The following is a 16,095-nucleotide window of genomic DNA, read 5'->3' as shown; positions in this document are numbered from 1 at the left end:
GCCGAGACAGCAGAAATGGGAAGGAAACAAATGACGAACATCCAGAAACCACTGGTGGATCTATGCATTTCCAGTCAGGCCGGCTCACCTCTTCTATTGAATCAGATGCCTTCCTTGTTTAGCATTGTCTCGGGCCGTCCAAACTGTCCCACCTCCAGAACATTTTTTTGTAACACTGGAAACACATGGCAGTGAGATGCCCACCAAAAAGAAGACTGTGGGTACCAATAAGCCACCAAGATTGGAGGGGCAAGTGCCAGCCCCAAATTCCTTTTCCAGCTGGCTTTGTTCTAACTCGGCCTCCAGCTTCGTCCCTCTCCGGGTCCCCTGCAGCCCTCACCTCTGCTGCCTTCTCCGCTTCCTTTTTCCTTCAGTCCTGCTTAGCCAGAGCTGATCTCTGTCATCACGTCTCCAAAATGCTTCCTCGGTGTTCCAAATGGTTTCCTACTTCCCTGGGTCTTACTCTGACACTGTGGTTCCAGTCTAGAGCTGATCGTTGCTCGTATTCATCTCATTGCTTCCCCATCTGTCAAGCATGGGAGATTCCTTGGTTGCTAGGCGTGCATTCACATCCTGAGAAGACAAGATTCTCTGGAAAAGTCAATAACGCTAGGGAAAGCGGAAGGCAACAGGAAAAGAGGAAGACCTAAAACGAGATGGCTGGACTCAGTAAAAGAAGCCACGTCCTCCAGTTTGCAGCATCTGAGCAAGTCTGTTAATGATAGGATGTTTTTTGGAGGTCTTTCCTTCATAGGGTCGCCGTAGGTCGGAGGCGACTTGACGGCACATAACACATAGGCAAGCATTAGAGGCTTGCTGCTAGAAGGCTTTCCTGGAGGCCAGCATTCCAGGGTTGGCATCCAATCCTTGCAAACAGCTTTTAACAGGGGAGCGGAGCTTGGAAGTTAAGCCAGGAGGTCAAAGGAGTGCAGGAGATAACCCCTCTAGTTTGAGTTTACCCCCCAAAAAAGAGGTGGATTGAAAATTGGTGGAAGGAACATTATCAGTTTGAGATTTGCAAATGACACCATGTTACTGGAAGAAAATAGTGAAGACTCGAAACGACTACTGATGATGGTTATTTATTTATTTATGTCACATAGTCTGCCTTTCTCACTGAGACTCAAGGCAGATTACATAGTGTGAGATTAGTATAATCAATATCAAGGACATTTCCATACAGTGTCGAGGACATTTCCATAAACAATGCCATAGGATGTTAAAGGAGAAAGCGCCAAAGCAGAATTACAGCTGAACATCAAGGAGACAAAAGTAATGACTATTAAGGAAATATACAATTTGAAAGCTGACAATGAGGAAATTGAAATTGTGCAAGATTTTCTGTTCCTTGGCTCAATCATCAACCAACAGGGAGACTGCAATGGAGAAATCAGAAGGAGATGGAGACTTGGAAGAGCAGCTGTGAGGGAGCTACAGCAGATCCTTAAAGATAAAGATGTCTCTCTGGGAACCAAGAGCAAAATAATCCAAACTATGGTATTCTCCATTACAATGTATGGATGTGAAAGTTGGACAGTGAAGAAAGCTGACAGGAAGAAAATGGATTCATTTGAAATGTGGTGCTGGAGGAGAGTTTTGCGGATACCATGGACAGCCGAAAAGACAAATAAGTGGGTTCTAGATCAAATCAAGCCTGAATTCTCCCTAGAAGCTAAAATGACAAGACTAAAGCTATCGTACTTTGGTCACATCATGAGAAGACAAGAGTCTCTGGAAAAGTCAATAACATGAGGAAGAGTGGAAGGCAGTAGGAAAAGAGGAAGACCTAAAAGGAGATGGTTTGACTCAATAAAAGAAGCCACGTCCTCCAGTTTGCAGGATCTGAGCAAGTCTGTTAGGGAGGACTCTAATTCATAGGGTTGCCATGGGTCGGAGGCGACTTGACGGCACATAACACGCACGCACACAACCGCCACATAAGCAAGGGCAGGTGGTGCACAACATCATCCCTTTTGCTATGGAAATCTGCACAGATTTAGGTAAGCACTCTTTCTTAACCCTAAAATATCTTTTAAACAACCAAACCAACTGTGAAGGCAAAAAGCCAGCAAGGGAGGTGTGGTTTCCAGTGTTTTGCAGGGAGCGTATGATTACCTGCCCACTGGACAGAAACTCTGTGTGCATGCTTGATGCATGGAGTTGTGGTGCACGTTGACACTGATGACATTTCCTGGAAGAAATCTTTGGGTTACTAGGCAGAAAGTTGCGTGTGACGAAGAGAGCTGTGGCTCTCGAAAGCTTGTGCTACAATAAAGTCGGTTAGTCTTAAAGGTGCTACTGGACTCTTTACTGTTTTGCAACTGCAGACTAACATGGCTAACTCCTCTAGATCTAGGCAGAAAGTTAAGCGCCATGTTCTTAAAGGTCGCATTCTCAGAACTGCTACTGGGTCCACACACAGGGCAACCTAGACAGGCAGGGCTGAGGGGTTCCAGTGCACGGGTGAGAAAGCGGTGCTGGGAGGAAGGCGTTAGAATTGTTAGGCACTGGTGAACTTTCTGGATCCTGTTGATCCTGTACAAAAGAGGCCAAGAAGCTGAGGGAAGCGAGGGTTATTGGAGAGGGAAGCCCGTTATAGATGTCTGTATGCCAATGCAAGAAGCCTTTGAGCCAAGATGGGAGAGCTGGAGTGCTTGTTGCTAAATGACAATTTAGATATAGTGGATGTCTCATGGGAGAATGGGGGAAATCAATGGGATACAGACATCCCAATACTGGATGGGGGATACGGATGGGGGTTACTGGACAGGGGATAGTGTATGCGGGGGAGATCTTGGGGTAAGAGTGGACTGTAAACTAAATATGAGCAGTCAGTGTGATGCGGTGGCAAAAAAAGGCAAACTCAGTCTTGGGTTGTATCAAAAGGGCCATTGCACCGAAATCGCTGGAGGTCATATTCCCTCTCTATACTTCCTTGGTCAGGCCGCACCTGGAGTATTGTGTGCAGTTCTGGAGGCCTCCCTTCAAAAAGGATGTGGACAAAATCAAGAGGGTACAGAAGAGAGCGACGAGGATGATCAGGAGTCTGGAGACTGAGCCCTAGGAGGAATGGCTGAGGGCCTTGGGAATGTTTAGTTCCTCATCAAAGGCTGCTAAGTAAGCTCAATAGTCATGGGGTAAAAGGACAAGTCCTCTCGTGGATCAAAAACTGGCTAATGAATAGGAAGCAGAGAGTGAGTATAAATGGGCAATATTCACAGTGGAGAGTGGTAAGCAGTGGGGTACCGCAGGGCTCAGTACTGGGTCTGGTGCTTTTTAACTTGTTCATTAATGATTTGGAGTTGGGAGTAAACTGTGAAGTGGATGACACTAAATTGTTCAGGGTGGTGAGAACCGGGGAGGATTGTGAGGCACTCCAAAGGGATCTGTCGAGGCTGGGCGAGTGGGCGTCAATGTGGACAATGAGGTTCAACGTGGCCAAGTGCAAAGTAATGCACATTGGGGCCAAAAATCCCAAATATAAATACACAATGATGGGGTCCAAACTAGCGGAGACTGACCAAGAGAGAGATCTTGGAGTCGTGGTGGATAACTCACTGAAAATGTTGATATAGTGGCACGACCTCATTTGGAATACTGTGTACAATTCTGGTCACCACACCTCAAAAAAGATATTATAGCACTGGGAAAGTGCAGAAAAGGGCAACCAGAACGATGAAAGGGATGGGACACTTCCCCTATGAAGAAAGAGTGATTAACACGTGGAATTCACTGCCTCAGGAGGTGGGGGCAGCTTCAAGCATAGACAGCTTCCAGAGGGGACTGGATAAACATATGGAGCAGAGGTCTATCAGTGGCTCTTAGCCACCAGGTAGAGATGGAAGTCTCTGTCTATGGCAGTGATGCTCTGTATTCTTGGTGTTTGGGGGGGCAATCAGTGGGGGGGGGGCTTCTAGTGTCCCTTCCCCACTGGCAGACCTCCTGAGGACACCTGGTTTTTGGCCACTGTATGACACAGAGTGTTGGACTGGATGGGCCATTGGTCTGATCCAACATGGCTTCTCTTATGTTCTTCATTTGGAGAAGAAAAGATTGAGGGGGGACATGATTGCTGTCTTTAAATATTTGAGAGGCTGTCATTTGGAGGAGGGCAATGAGCTGTTCCAGTTGGCAGCAGAGGGTAGGACCCAAAGCAACAGGCTTAAATTACATGCAGAAAGGTACCGACTGGATATTAGGAAAAACTTTTTCACGGTCAGAGTAGCTCAAAGGTGGAATCAGCTGCCTAGAGAGGTGGTGAGCTCCCCTTCACTGGCAGTTTTCAAGAAGAGGCTGGATGAATATTTGTCAGGGATGCTTTAGGCTCATCCTGCACTGGGCAGGGGGTTGTACTAGAAGGTCTGTATGGCCCCTTCCAACTCTGTGATTCTGTGAGGTGTTGCATTGTATATCAAAGATGGCATAGAATCAGATATGCTAGAAAACATTAGGAGAATGCACACTACAACAGAAGCCATATGGGTGGAAGTACTGGGCTCTAAGGGTTACTTAAAAGGGGGGTGCGTATTATTACTAGAAAATGCTAGGTAAGTGGAAGACAGTAGGAAAAGAGGAAGACCCAAAATGAGATGGCTTGACTCAGTCAACGAAGCCACAGTCTCCAGTTTGCAAGACCTGAGCAAGACTGTTAATGATAGGACGTTTTGGAGGTCTTACGTTGCACCATGTGAAAATATTGCTTCTGCCTGTCAGATCACCTTCCCGAGATAAATCAGAAACCTCATTCGGCTATATATCCAGAGGGGTTAGCCATGTTAGTCTGTAGTAGCAAAATAGTAAAGAGTCCAGTAGCACCTTTAAGACTAACCAACTTTATTATAGCATAAGCTTTCGAGAACCACAGCTGTCTTCGTCAGATGTATCTGACAAAGAGAGCTGTGGTTCTCAAAAGCTGATGATGCACCTGACAAAGAGAGCTGTGGTTCTCAAAAACTGACAATGCATCTGATGAAGAGAGCTATGGTTCTCGAAAGCTGAAGATGCATCTGACAATGAGAGCTGTGGTTCTCGAAAGCTTATGCTACAATAAAGTTGGCTAGTCTTCAAGGTGCTACTGGACTCTTTACTATTTTGCTACTACAGACTAACATGGCTAACTCCTCTGGATATATAGCCGAATGAGGTTTCTGATTTATCTCGGGAAGGTGATCTGACAGGCAGGAGCAATATTTTCACATGGTGCAACGTAAGGGCTGAGTGCAATAACAATAAACATTATCAACGCGGGAGTGATTGGAGGCTTGGACATGATCCATTTCTATTTCTATTGCACTTTTTGTTTTCAAAGCATTTCACGTAAACTGCCCTTGCTATCACTGCAATAGCTGTGCAACAGGCTAGTTTTATTATCTCCCTGTTGCAAATTGGGTTTCTGGGGAGCAGGGTGTTGAGGCTGAGAAAAGAGACTTCATGCCATGGAAATTAGTTGTGCATTGTTTCAGGAAGGTTTCATCTCGATGCTTGTTTTCAAATTTTCTGCTACCGTACCCTACTGTATCTGTTCACTGAATACGAACTGTGGTTCGTTCTACCTTATTCAGTGCATGTCCTAGCTGTTGATTATATTGTATTCCACTTGTATTGTGCAATCCGCCTTGGATCTCCGTGAGAAAGGGATGAAGATGATGATGATGACCAAGCAAAAAGAGGGAGTTTTGTGACTCCACAAATCTTTTTTTAAAAAAACATTTTAATGGTTTTCAAATAGATAGCAAATCGAGTAGAAAAAAGGGAAGAAATAAGAACAGAGAGTATAGGTAGAAAAGTGAGAGAAAGAAAGGTAAATATATCCATAATATCCTGCTTACAGCAATGCTCAATATATCATTAAACATTCTTAATAATAAAATATACTATTAATGATGAAACATTTGAGTCCTTTTACATTCTTGGCAAAGGCAAGTCTTTATATGTATTGGTAATCCAGTTATAAAACGGTGTCCAGGGTCCAGCGAATTCTTCTTCCATTTTCCCTTTTAATATCATCGTCAATTTCTCCATTTCCGAAGTTTCCATAATCTTCCCCAGTAGTTCTTCTAGAGTTGGTATTAGTTGTTTCCAGTAAGATGCTAATAAAATTCTAGTTGCTGTCACTGCATGTATTATAAAATATTTCTGATCTTTATGAAATTCGTCCGGGATGCAGTTTAATAGAAAGCGACTACACAAAGCTTTAGTGCTGATCCAAGCAGGTGCTCCCATGGACTGCTACCCATCTCCAGCCCACAAGGTGCGGGGAGTACATCCCCGTGAGATTCCAAGCAGTGTCTTCCCAGACCGCAACTCTTTTCTGTAAGCCACCCTTGGAGGTTGGCAGCTCCAGGCTGGGAAATTCCTGGAGATTTTGGCCTGGGGAAGGCCGGGTTTGGGCGGGGGCAGGATCTCAGCATATGGCTGAGGCTGAGCCATGGGTGAGCTGCCTGCCGGTCTCCTGTTGGGGGGCTAGTGAGACCCCCACCCCGGTTTCCATCAATGGGAGCCCTGATGTTCTTCACCTCTCACTCCATGGAAATGTTTTACTAGAGGCTGGGGGAAATGGGCTGCCATCCAGGATCGTTTCTATGATCCAGAGGAGTTAGCCGTATTAGTCTGTAGTAGCCAGGGGTCATTTCATAGAAAAAGCTGGAGGAACTTATTAGCATAACTCATTAGCATATGCCACGCCTATTGCCATCGCCGAAAGTGTGTCATTAGTATAACTGATTTGCATGTGCCACACCCCGACATCACCTATCCTGGCGGTTTTGGACCCAATCCTGGCCGTTCAGGGCCAAAACTGGGCCCAAAATGGCAAAAAGGGGCTGAAAATGGCTAAAAAAGGGGTCCAAAATGGTCGGGCTGCTGATGAGCAGGAGAGTGATCCACCGCCCATCAGAGGCCCGATCCAGGCCGTTTCGGCCCGATCCAGGCCAAAACGGGTCCAAAATGGCCGAGAGTCAGGTGGGCGGGGCCACCTGACATGTGACCTCTTTTGGGAACTACTGAAACTGCGTTCCTGTCCAAATAATAGCAAAATCAATTTTCGATTTTGTTTCTATGATGGATCTGTTTATGATAATTTTAATGCAAATGAATATCTTGTCGTCATCTGCTCTGAGCCTGTACGAGAGGAGACTACAAACGTAATAAATCAGTCCAATCAATAAATCACAGCAGGGACTAGTGCCATAGAGGTTACCCTCCAAAGCAGCTGTGGTTTGGAGCTCAGGTGCAATTTTGCGAGCTCTCCAGCCACCACCTGGAGGCTGGCAACGGTAGCCCCTTGGAGGGCTTCCCCCCCTGTTCAGCGAGCATAGGTCTTTAGTGATAACTGACACGGCTGGCAGCAACAGAGCAATGGAGGGAAATTCCGTTATGTGTTTCGGTTTTTCTTTGTGGGCCTTTGAAAAACCCAGACTGCTCCCCCGGCCCACGGTGCCCTTGCATAACGAGAGGAGGAGAGCAAGCCCGGGTTCTCCAGGCACGACTCACGCCCGCCCCTGATGGCTCCAGGGGACTTTCATCCTTTGGGCCCCAGGGCCGATCTTGAACTCTCCCTCTTCCCTTCCAGGGTTGCCAGCTCCAAGCTGGGAAATTCCTGGAGATTTGGGGTGGGGGTTGGGGAGGAGACCTCAGCAGGGTCCCGCCATCGAGTCCAACCTCTGCAGTTGCCGTTTCCTCCAAGGGCAGAACTGGCCTCGCCTGGAGATCAGCTGCAATTCTGGGAGGTCTCCAGCCCCCACCTGGAGGTTGGCAAGAAAGGAAAAGACTTCCCCTTCCCTGTCAATCACGCCTGCATCCTCCCCCTAAGCCCCGCCCCCCGCAGCTGCCCTGCTGGCGGAACCTCCGCCCCTCCCTCTGGCCACGCCCCCTTTTGCGTCCTGTGACGCCAGACGTCCCGTCGGCTATATAAAGCTGGAGCGGCCGGCTCTGCGCTGCCCCCTAGTCACAGACGACGTTCAGGAGTCCGCCATGTTGTCGATCAAGGAGAAGATGTTCGGGGTCCACTTGTGCTACGGAGGCGGGCCGGCCGTGGCGGCCGAAGCGAAGAGCGCGGAGGGGGCGACGACCGCGGCCACGACCCCGACGCCGGCGGGCCTCCTCCCCTGGGCGCCCCCTGAGGGGCCGCGGGCGCTGATTGGTGGGGGGTGCCGCGCGGGGGCCCCGCGGGCGCTGATTGGGCCCCTGGAGGGGGCGCCCCGCTCGCTGATTGGGCCCCTGGAGGCGCCCCGCTCGCTGATTGGCTGGCCGCGGCCGCTGCCGTTGAGGCCCACCAAGCTGCCGCTGCCCGAGGAGGAGCTGGACGGCTGCGAGCCCGAGGCCGGCGCCGAGCCCCAGGGCGGCCCGTTCGTCCCCTCGCCCACCGCCTCCGACCCGGAGGAGGCCCCCGCCGACGCCGCCCCCGACGCCGCCCCCGAGGGAGACGGCCTGCGCGAGGAGACGCTGGAGGTGGTCCTGCGGTACCTGCTGGAGGCCGCCCAGGGGCCCAAGGACGGCCAGGCGGGGGGCAAGGGCCGCCTGGGGGGGCCCTCCTCGCCGCGCGTGGCCCGCGCCGTGGAGACGCTGCGCCGGGTGGGCGACGGCATCCTCGAGAAGCACCAGCTGGCCTTCCAAGGTGGGCAGGGGGCGCTGCCGCCGCGGTATTCTGGCCTGTGGGGGCCCGGGGGGGCTGGTGTGGTTCTTCCCCCCCCCCGTTATATCCTCACAACAACCCTGTGAGGTAGGCCAGGGTCTGTGGGGCCTGAGAGGCCAACAAGACGTCCTTCGGGGGCGGGGGGGTCAGAGCTCCTTTCTTCAGAAATGAGCCACAATGGAGATCCCTCAGCCTTTATATCCCAGCCAGAAGGGAGCTTCTCGTGTTTGAAGAAGGACACTCTAAAGATCCCACTGAATTGAAATTCTGGGGATCTTGATGGGCTCTGAGGTCACACTGGACTCAGTATCTTGGTGGTCTTTAAAAGGCCCCAGTGGACTCAAATTCTCAGAATCTTGTTGGTCTCTAAGGCCCCAGGGGACTCAGCTTCAGCTGTTCTCAAACCTAGGTCACCCAACCAGCTTCTGTGGCAGTGTGGGGATTCAAACTTGGGCCTCCCGGATCTTAGTCTGCTCTAACCACTATACATGCTAACTTCATTTATGCTCTTCCATTTTCCATAATTGGGAGGGCTGAAGCAGTTTGTTCTTCTCTCTTCTATCTTATCACAACCCTACAAGGTAGGGTAGGCTGGGAGGGTGGGACTGGCCCAAGGTCACCCAGACAGCTTCCATGGTATTCAGACTGGAGATTCAAACCTGGGTCTCTGAGATCTAGTCTGGCATTCTGAGTCCACTTGGCCATGAGTGAAGGGCTGGGGGGAGTGCATGAAGCAATCTTTTTCTGAGTCAGACCATTGGTGTGTGTCAAGATCAGTCTTGTGGGCTGACTGGCAATGACTCTCCCAGGGTGTTAGGCAGTAGAGTCCCCCCCCCCTCCAGCTGTCTGGGACCTTATGTAGGCACGGCTGCTAAGCTACGGCCTTTCTCTTGTGCAGCAAGGCAGTGCCAACTTGCCCCTGATCCTTAAACAGGGTTAGCCCACCCTAGTAGCCAGTGGGGGGTGGCAGCGGCTTAGCTGTGTCTCCACTTCCTCCTCCCTGCTTAGAGCTGAGAATCATTTCGAAAACGCCACAGCGAGCAGAAATGAAACTCAACTTTGTTCCTTGGGAGGAGCGGTAAACCCCCCTGCATGCAGATAATCTGGTTATAGATTAGCTAGAACTCTTGCTCACATCCTGCAGCTGCCAAGTAAGCAAAGAATAACACAGTAAACATAGTCATCAAAGACGGCGAACTCTGCCTGCCTACGAACTGACTTCCTATTTCACTGCCAGTTTCCTGAATTTATCTGGGATCTCATTGTTTGCTTCAGACTTTAATGTATTACGGTAACATATTAAATACTGAAAATTTGAAAGTGGCCTTAAAGTATTCACCAACTGGAATATTCTGCGAGTTGAACTCGCATTTACATCTTGACAGCTTTTGGGTGAACCAGTATACTAGATCATAAGATCATCTTTGAAACTTGACAGTAGTTTTTTGAAGAGCTGCTACAGACAATCTTCTATTAAACCCTAAATTTACAGAAATGAGAATGGCACAGCCTTCTCCCTCGGGTAGTACTCCTTTCCTGAAATGGGAAGGGCTAGGAGAACTCATTAAAGGAGTTGAGTCCCATGGGAACCTTAGCATATGCTTGCTGTTGGCTTTAAGCCTTCTGCATAATTGCCCTACTGTGTAAAACAAACAAACAACATTTATGTGGGTTCTTACTCCCCTGTTCTGAAATGGATAAGAACGGGTTTGAGTAATTTCCTGTAGATTTCAGCTGCTCCTGAATTTCTGAAGTGGCACTGAGTTATTGTTTCATAGCAGAGCAGTGAGTTGTACTGAAGCTGCTGAGAAGACTACTTGAAAAAAAGTCAAAAGTTCTGCAGCTCTTTAGATATCCTTTTTTTGTATTAAAGTGTAGAAGTAACAGCTTGTGGTCCAGCCCGTGGTCTAGGCTTCCGCCTAGAAAGTGCTAGTTGAAGCTACTCTAAAACATGTTTGCTACGAAGATTATTTTGTATGGGAAGCTTTTGCACAAAGATAAATGTTCTTTCCAGGCTTTTTGTTTGGAAGAGAGGGTGGTACTTTGTTTAGTAATGTTCAAAAGAGGCACAGCACTTTGTCACCTCACAGGGTGATGGTTGCGAGGATAATAGTAACACACTTTGGAAACTGCTCTGAGTGGCTGTTAAGTTGTCCTGAAGGGCGGCCTATAAATCGGTTGTTGCTGTTGTATCTCCAGCCCGTGTCCCTTCAGTCCTCGCTTAACACTCGTCCCTTTCTTCCTTAGGAATGCTTAAGAAATTGGAAATCAAGAACAAGGAGGACTTGAAGTCTGTTTCAGAAGTTTCAAAGCATGTTTTCAGCGATGGCATAACAAACTGGGGACGGATTGTGACGGTCATCTCCTTTGGTGCTTTCGTTGCCAAATACCTGACGAGTATAAACCAGGAGAGCAACATTATTCCTTTGGCAGAGATAATCACCGATGTGCTGGTGACGGACAAACGAGAATGGCTAGTCTGTCATAACGCCTGGGTGAGTCAACAGCAGAGCTTATTTGAAGACATGAAGCTGCCGTATACTAAATCAGGCCATTGGTCCATCACTATATATATATATGCAGACTGACAGCACACTCCAGGGTCTTGGGCAGAAGTCTTTCACATCATTTACTATCCGATTTTTTTAACTGGAAATGCCTAGGATTGAACCTGGGACCTCACAAGTAGAGGAGGTTGCTTCATTACCTTTTATCTGGTAACTCCTTCCAGGTGTAATCAGGCATACATGTAGAGGCTGAAGTAATTACTCTACCAGAAGCCTATACCCTTTTATGGTTGCTTGTCCTTCTCACTGAAAAGGTCATACTTGCATCCATTTCCCACCAGAGGAGTTTTAAATGTATGTGAGTCCATAGAAGATAGGGGTAAGGTGTGGGGAACAAATCTCAGGTGTGTATATGTACACACCTATTACACACACACATTCTGTCCTGCAGTTTCTTGATACACCAAACCTCTCCAACACAGTTTTAGATAACTTTGTGAACTTGGCTCAGTGTGTGGACCTCTTCATTTTTATGCTGTGCATTTTTACAGCGTCCTGAAGATGCTGGTGCCTAAAAGCAATTAACGATCCAATTCTTTCTTCTAGGAGGGATGTGTTAAGTTCTTCCATGTAGAGGACATCGAAAGCAGCATCAGAAATGTTCTGATGGCTTTCGCAAGTGTTGCGGGACTAGGAGCAGGCTTGGCATACATGATCCGGTGAGCCAGGAGAGCGCTCCCTGAGCGGAGCTAGTCTGGACTACTGTTCCTGTTGTGGCTAGAAAGCTGAGCTGATGGGAGAATAAACGTCTGGAAATCCTGTGGAATATTTGGCAAGAACTGTCAGTTATAGAAGGTAACCAGCAAGGATGGTTTTGCAGGTGGGAGTAGATCTGAAAGTGAAGAAATGTGCACTCAGCTTCCTAGAAGCAGCACGAGAGCAAGTTAAGAGGACTTGAAGCCCGCCAGAGCACAAACCTTGGTCGTGGACTACCCCACAGCTATATTGAGCTCGGTGTCATAACTTGCGGATACGTATCCCATTCGCACAAAGTTGTGATCATAGGCCAAGCAGTATCTGAAATACCACCTCATAAGCGGGTAGAGCTTGGGATGAAATGGAAGTTTGTGATGTGAAAAAGAAGAATCTTCAGGTGCACACAGAATGCCTTTATCTGTTGGCTGGCACAGTTGTGCATTGTCCACAGCGGAGTGAAATTGACTTATGACCTCAAAAAAAAAACCCCATTCTGACTCCTCCTCGTGTTCTCTTAAGGGCTGATTCTTTTGTACTTAGCTCTACAGTTTTGTTTCGATCCCTCCCCCAATAAATCTTGGAAGCAGTACACTGCCATAGCTCCCAAGGACACGTGCAGCTCTGTAAGAAGGGAGCACAGACTGTAAATATGTTAAAAGTTCCTGGGGAAGCTAAGCAGGACTCTGTACATATGTCTGAAACTGTACAAAGTGTACATTTTTGCAGAGCTTTATCTTTCGGTAAGGTTGTAAAGAGGGTTTTGAATGTAATCAGAGTCAGCTTTTGAAACTATTCCTTAGCCCCCCCCCTTTAAAAGAAAAATGCTGGACCTTCCAGAAAATTCTGTTTAACATGCTCAAGTAACATACAGTTTCTTGGCATAGTCTGGTTACCTTGCCCAGTTACTGGATGGCTGTAGTCCTTTGGTTATTATTTTTTTTCCTATAGTTGAGGGCACATTTTGAATTGATGCTAGGCATTTTCCATTTCTTTAACATTAATTTTAAAGCTAAAATTACAAGTGAATGTCATATTTGTCTCTAAGAATAAAGAATAAAATGACTCCATTAAGTTGGCAATGCAAATGCATTGAAGCACAAGCTCGAATTTCAGGTTTTTCTTTCAAAGGTTCAGGGTGACATTTTATAAACTTCGGGTTTCTTGAATTCTGGTGGGAAGAAGAGTTTTAAAGTTGGCTTGCGTTGTAGTTGGTTGAACGACATCTTCACTGTAATGTTAGATTTGTGCAGACCAAATTATGGCAGATGCAAAAATCGAAAAGCAAAGCAATAAGAGACCATGGTGCTATCATCAGGCTTGCTTGTTTACATAAACTGTCTGATACAACCGTTGTTCACAGTTGTCATCTTTGCCTTCTACTGAGGCAGAAATACGAAAGCATCAGAACTGAGGACGTGTGTGTCTTTCTCAGTGGCCAAACTGATAGTAGCTGGTCCAGACCTGAGTGCAGTGCCCTCTTAAGTTGTCACCCAAAGGCTTGTAACTGAATGAGGCTAGACATCCCAGTTGGGCCTAGTTTGCAGAAAACACTTTGGTCTGTGGCCAGCAGAAGGTTTACTTGTGACGTGCTGTTCCTCACTGCTTCTTGACTATGGTTTCTCATCTCAGGCCCAGCGACATGCCTGCCTCCCATGCCTCTAGCCAATGGTGAGCTGTGGCCTGGATTTGGCCAATGGGGCTGTCTTGGCCCAGCTGTTGCTTCCATGACCCATAGTTCTCAGAGTCTTAAACCTAATGAAAATTCAACTGGTGCCAGGATTAGTTAATATTTTTGGAGCGCTGTACTGTATTTCCTGAAATTTAAGAAGTGTGCATGACTAGAGTCGTGCCCTCACACACAGTCTAGGTCCAAAGGAACTACTAGGGAGTTGGGGGCGGGGAGCTCTTTAACCATTTCCCCAAAACTAGCGCATCAAAAGCATGATTGTGAAATTCTTCTCCAAGGTGAAGGGTGGCTATGGGTTAAGCTAAATCAAGATAAAGCTGTTTTAAAAAAGAATTCACGGGGTTGATGTCTTAGGTTTTAAAGATACTGTATCTGTGAAGTGCTGGGGAGATGAGCAAAGCCTGCCGTGGAAAGATGCAGATCTGTACTTTGTAAGCTTCTGTGTCTAAGTAATGGGGCAGAGCGGGCCAAATTTGGGGGGCAGGGCAGTTTCCTGGTTAGGCTAGTCCTTGTCCACACAACAGGGGAGAGGGCTGCTGCAGATTATTTTTACAACCTGAAACCTCAACTGAACCCGTGAAATTGCCTTACAGTGAATCAGACCTTGGGTCCATTAAGGTTGGTGTGGCTTACTCAGACTAGCGTGGACTCTCCAAGGCTTCAGGCAGAGGCCTTTGACATTGCCTACCGATGGTTCTTTTCACCGGAGGAGCTGGAGATCGAACCTAGGACCTTCTGCGCGTCAAGCAGAGGCTCTCCCACTGAGCCACAGCCCGTTCCCACGTATTTATATGTAGTTGTACAGTTTTCATAGGTTAGAGCCCACAAATGCTTTTGCTGTATGCTGAAACTGACACTGAAAACGTTGGCTGTTTCCCCACGTCTTAAAAATGGCACCCCACTCACGGAACGCTGGCGGCGTTTCCACACGATTTCTGCCGTCACCGTTTCCAAAGCGGATGCCGGCAGCTAGGATTCTGTTTTCATGGCGCCTCAAACGGAGTCATAGCTGCCTGCATCCGCCAGCGTTCCGTGAGCGGGGCGCCATTTCTAAGACATGTCTGCAAGCGAGCATGCTAAGGGAATCCGAGGAGTTAGTAGCTTGAAGTAGTAGTTTCCCAGCTCAAAGGGTGGGCATACATGTTCTTTGTGCAAATAGAAAGGGTACAAGATGGCAAAGACTTCGATAGAGCTCCATTTTGGAGAATGGGTTTTCCCCTAGCAAGGAGGACAGAACACTATACTGAGTTAACTTTCACTACACGGAGTTAACTTTCCCTTTCTTCTTTGATTTACCCTTCCTCCAGCAAGAGGCTGACTGGCTGTTCTGTGGTTATCTGTGTAGCGCAGTGGGTGTGGGGGATGGTGCTTCTGAGAATGTTACATCGAATATCCATATTTTTGCTGGGAGGAAAAACACATTTGCTTCCAAGCCATCTGTGTTGTCGAAGTATTGCCAACCTGCGAGCAATAAGCTGCTCCTTACGCAAAGGGCCAGTACAAAAGTCCCATTGAGAAGTGTGAAGTAAGTCTTTCCTTAAGATTATTTGTTGGCCTCTGCTTGTTTAATCTTCCCCAGAGGACTAGTGAATCGCTTTCTACAGAGGAAAGGGTAATAATGTTCAGCTCTCTCCTAATACCAGGATGATGGTTGCATTTCCATGGCAGACCTGGGCAGTATAAATGCATGAATAGTCTGCCCGTCTCTCAGGTGCTCTGTACCACCTCCGTAAAGAACTGTCATGCTGCTGGACTGTGAGTGTATAAATGCCCTCTGTGGCTGCGCCCGGTTCCCTCTTGCAGGAGTTGGGATATCTGCAAAAGTCCTAATACTGTGGACTGAAGTCTTGTAGATTGAAACATTGAAGGTTTCCCCCCCTGCATCTTTTGCAAAATACAGCCGTTACCAATTTGAGCAACTTTTTTCAGTATGCAGATGACTCTTCCGAAAATGTCAAGGTGACTCTGGTGCTTAAACTCACTGATCTTTTTTCCTCCCAAGGCCATATTTATGTTTAGGAAAAATGCTCCATGGCACACGTGCGGTTTTTTCAGAGTGCCTCTCTATAGGCTTGAGAAGTACACAGCTGATTCTGCGACTCTGTGCAATCCTAAAAAGAGGTACTCCAGTCTAAGCCCATTTAAATCAACGAGTTTAGACTGGAGTAACTCTTTAGGACCAGTGAATGCCACACTCCAGAACAAACATTGTTTTGCCACGAATAAGCATCTTTGGGCAAGCACCAGGAACTCAGTGCCGCTCTTCTGCCATTTTGTTCTGTAAAAGTACCATTGTTACGGCACACCTAAACTTTTTTTATAGCTTCCCTGTGAAGGGAGTGTATTTTTATAATCTGCCCATCCTTGTTCCATGTTGACTCAGTCAGGCTATACAGGCGTGAGATATTCCATGTACCAAAGGCGTTTTGCGTTGGTGCTTGTTAAGCGCACTCATTTTCCTGCGCTTTTTGATTCAGCCAAGTAAAATTTCAGACGGCTTCGCAAAGCAGTCC

The 16,095-nt window shown here is 47.6% G+C and overlaps 1 protein-coding gene across 1 annotated transcript; it reads left to right on the top strand.

The window, feature by feature from the left end:
- Nucleotides 1-7,945: 7,945 nt before the first annotated feature.
- On the top strand, nt 7,946-12,995 carry MCL1 (MCL1 apoptosis regulator, BCL2 family member). The gene is made up of 3 exons (XM_054997925.1): nt 7,946-8,614; nt 10,880-11,127; nt 11,746-12,995. The coding sequence occupies exons 1-3, from the start codon at nt 7,972-7,974 to the stop codon at nt 11,860-11,862; spliced, it is 1,008 nt and encodes a 335-aa protein (XP_054853900.1). The 5' UTR covers nt 7,946-7,971; the 3' UTR covers nt 11,863-12,995.
- The last annotated feature ends 3,100 nt before the right edge of the window (nt 12,996-16,095 follow it).

The sequence above is a fragment of the Eublepharis macularius genome, chromosome 1, assembly GCF_028583425.1.
Source record: "Eublepharis macularius isolate TG4126 chromosome 1, MPM_Emac_v1.0, whole genome shotgun sequence".
Lineage (NCBI taxonomy): Eukaryota > Metazoa > Chordata > Lepidosauria > Squamata > Eublepharidae > Eublepharis > Eublepharis macularius.
The sequence above is the reverse complement of the archived record's forward strand: the minus strand, read 5'-3'. Positions and strand labels throughout refer to the sequence as shown.

Bases quoted from the DNA above. Each gene is read 5' to 3' on its own strand.
- MCL1 (XM_054997925.1), top strand. From the start codon at position 7,972: ATGTTGTCGATCAAGGAGAAGATGTTCGGGGTCCACTTGTGCTACGGA. The intron at 8,615-10,879 runs GTGGGCAGGGGG...TTTCTTCCTTAG, and splicing joins GCACCAGCTGGCCTTCCAAG to GAATGCTTAAGAAATTGGAA. The intron at 11,128-11,745 runs GTGAGTCAACAG...TCTTTCTTCTAG, and splicing joins TAGTCTGTCATAACGCCTGG to GAGGGATGTGTTAAGTTCTT.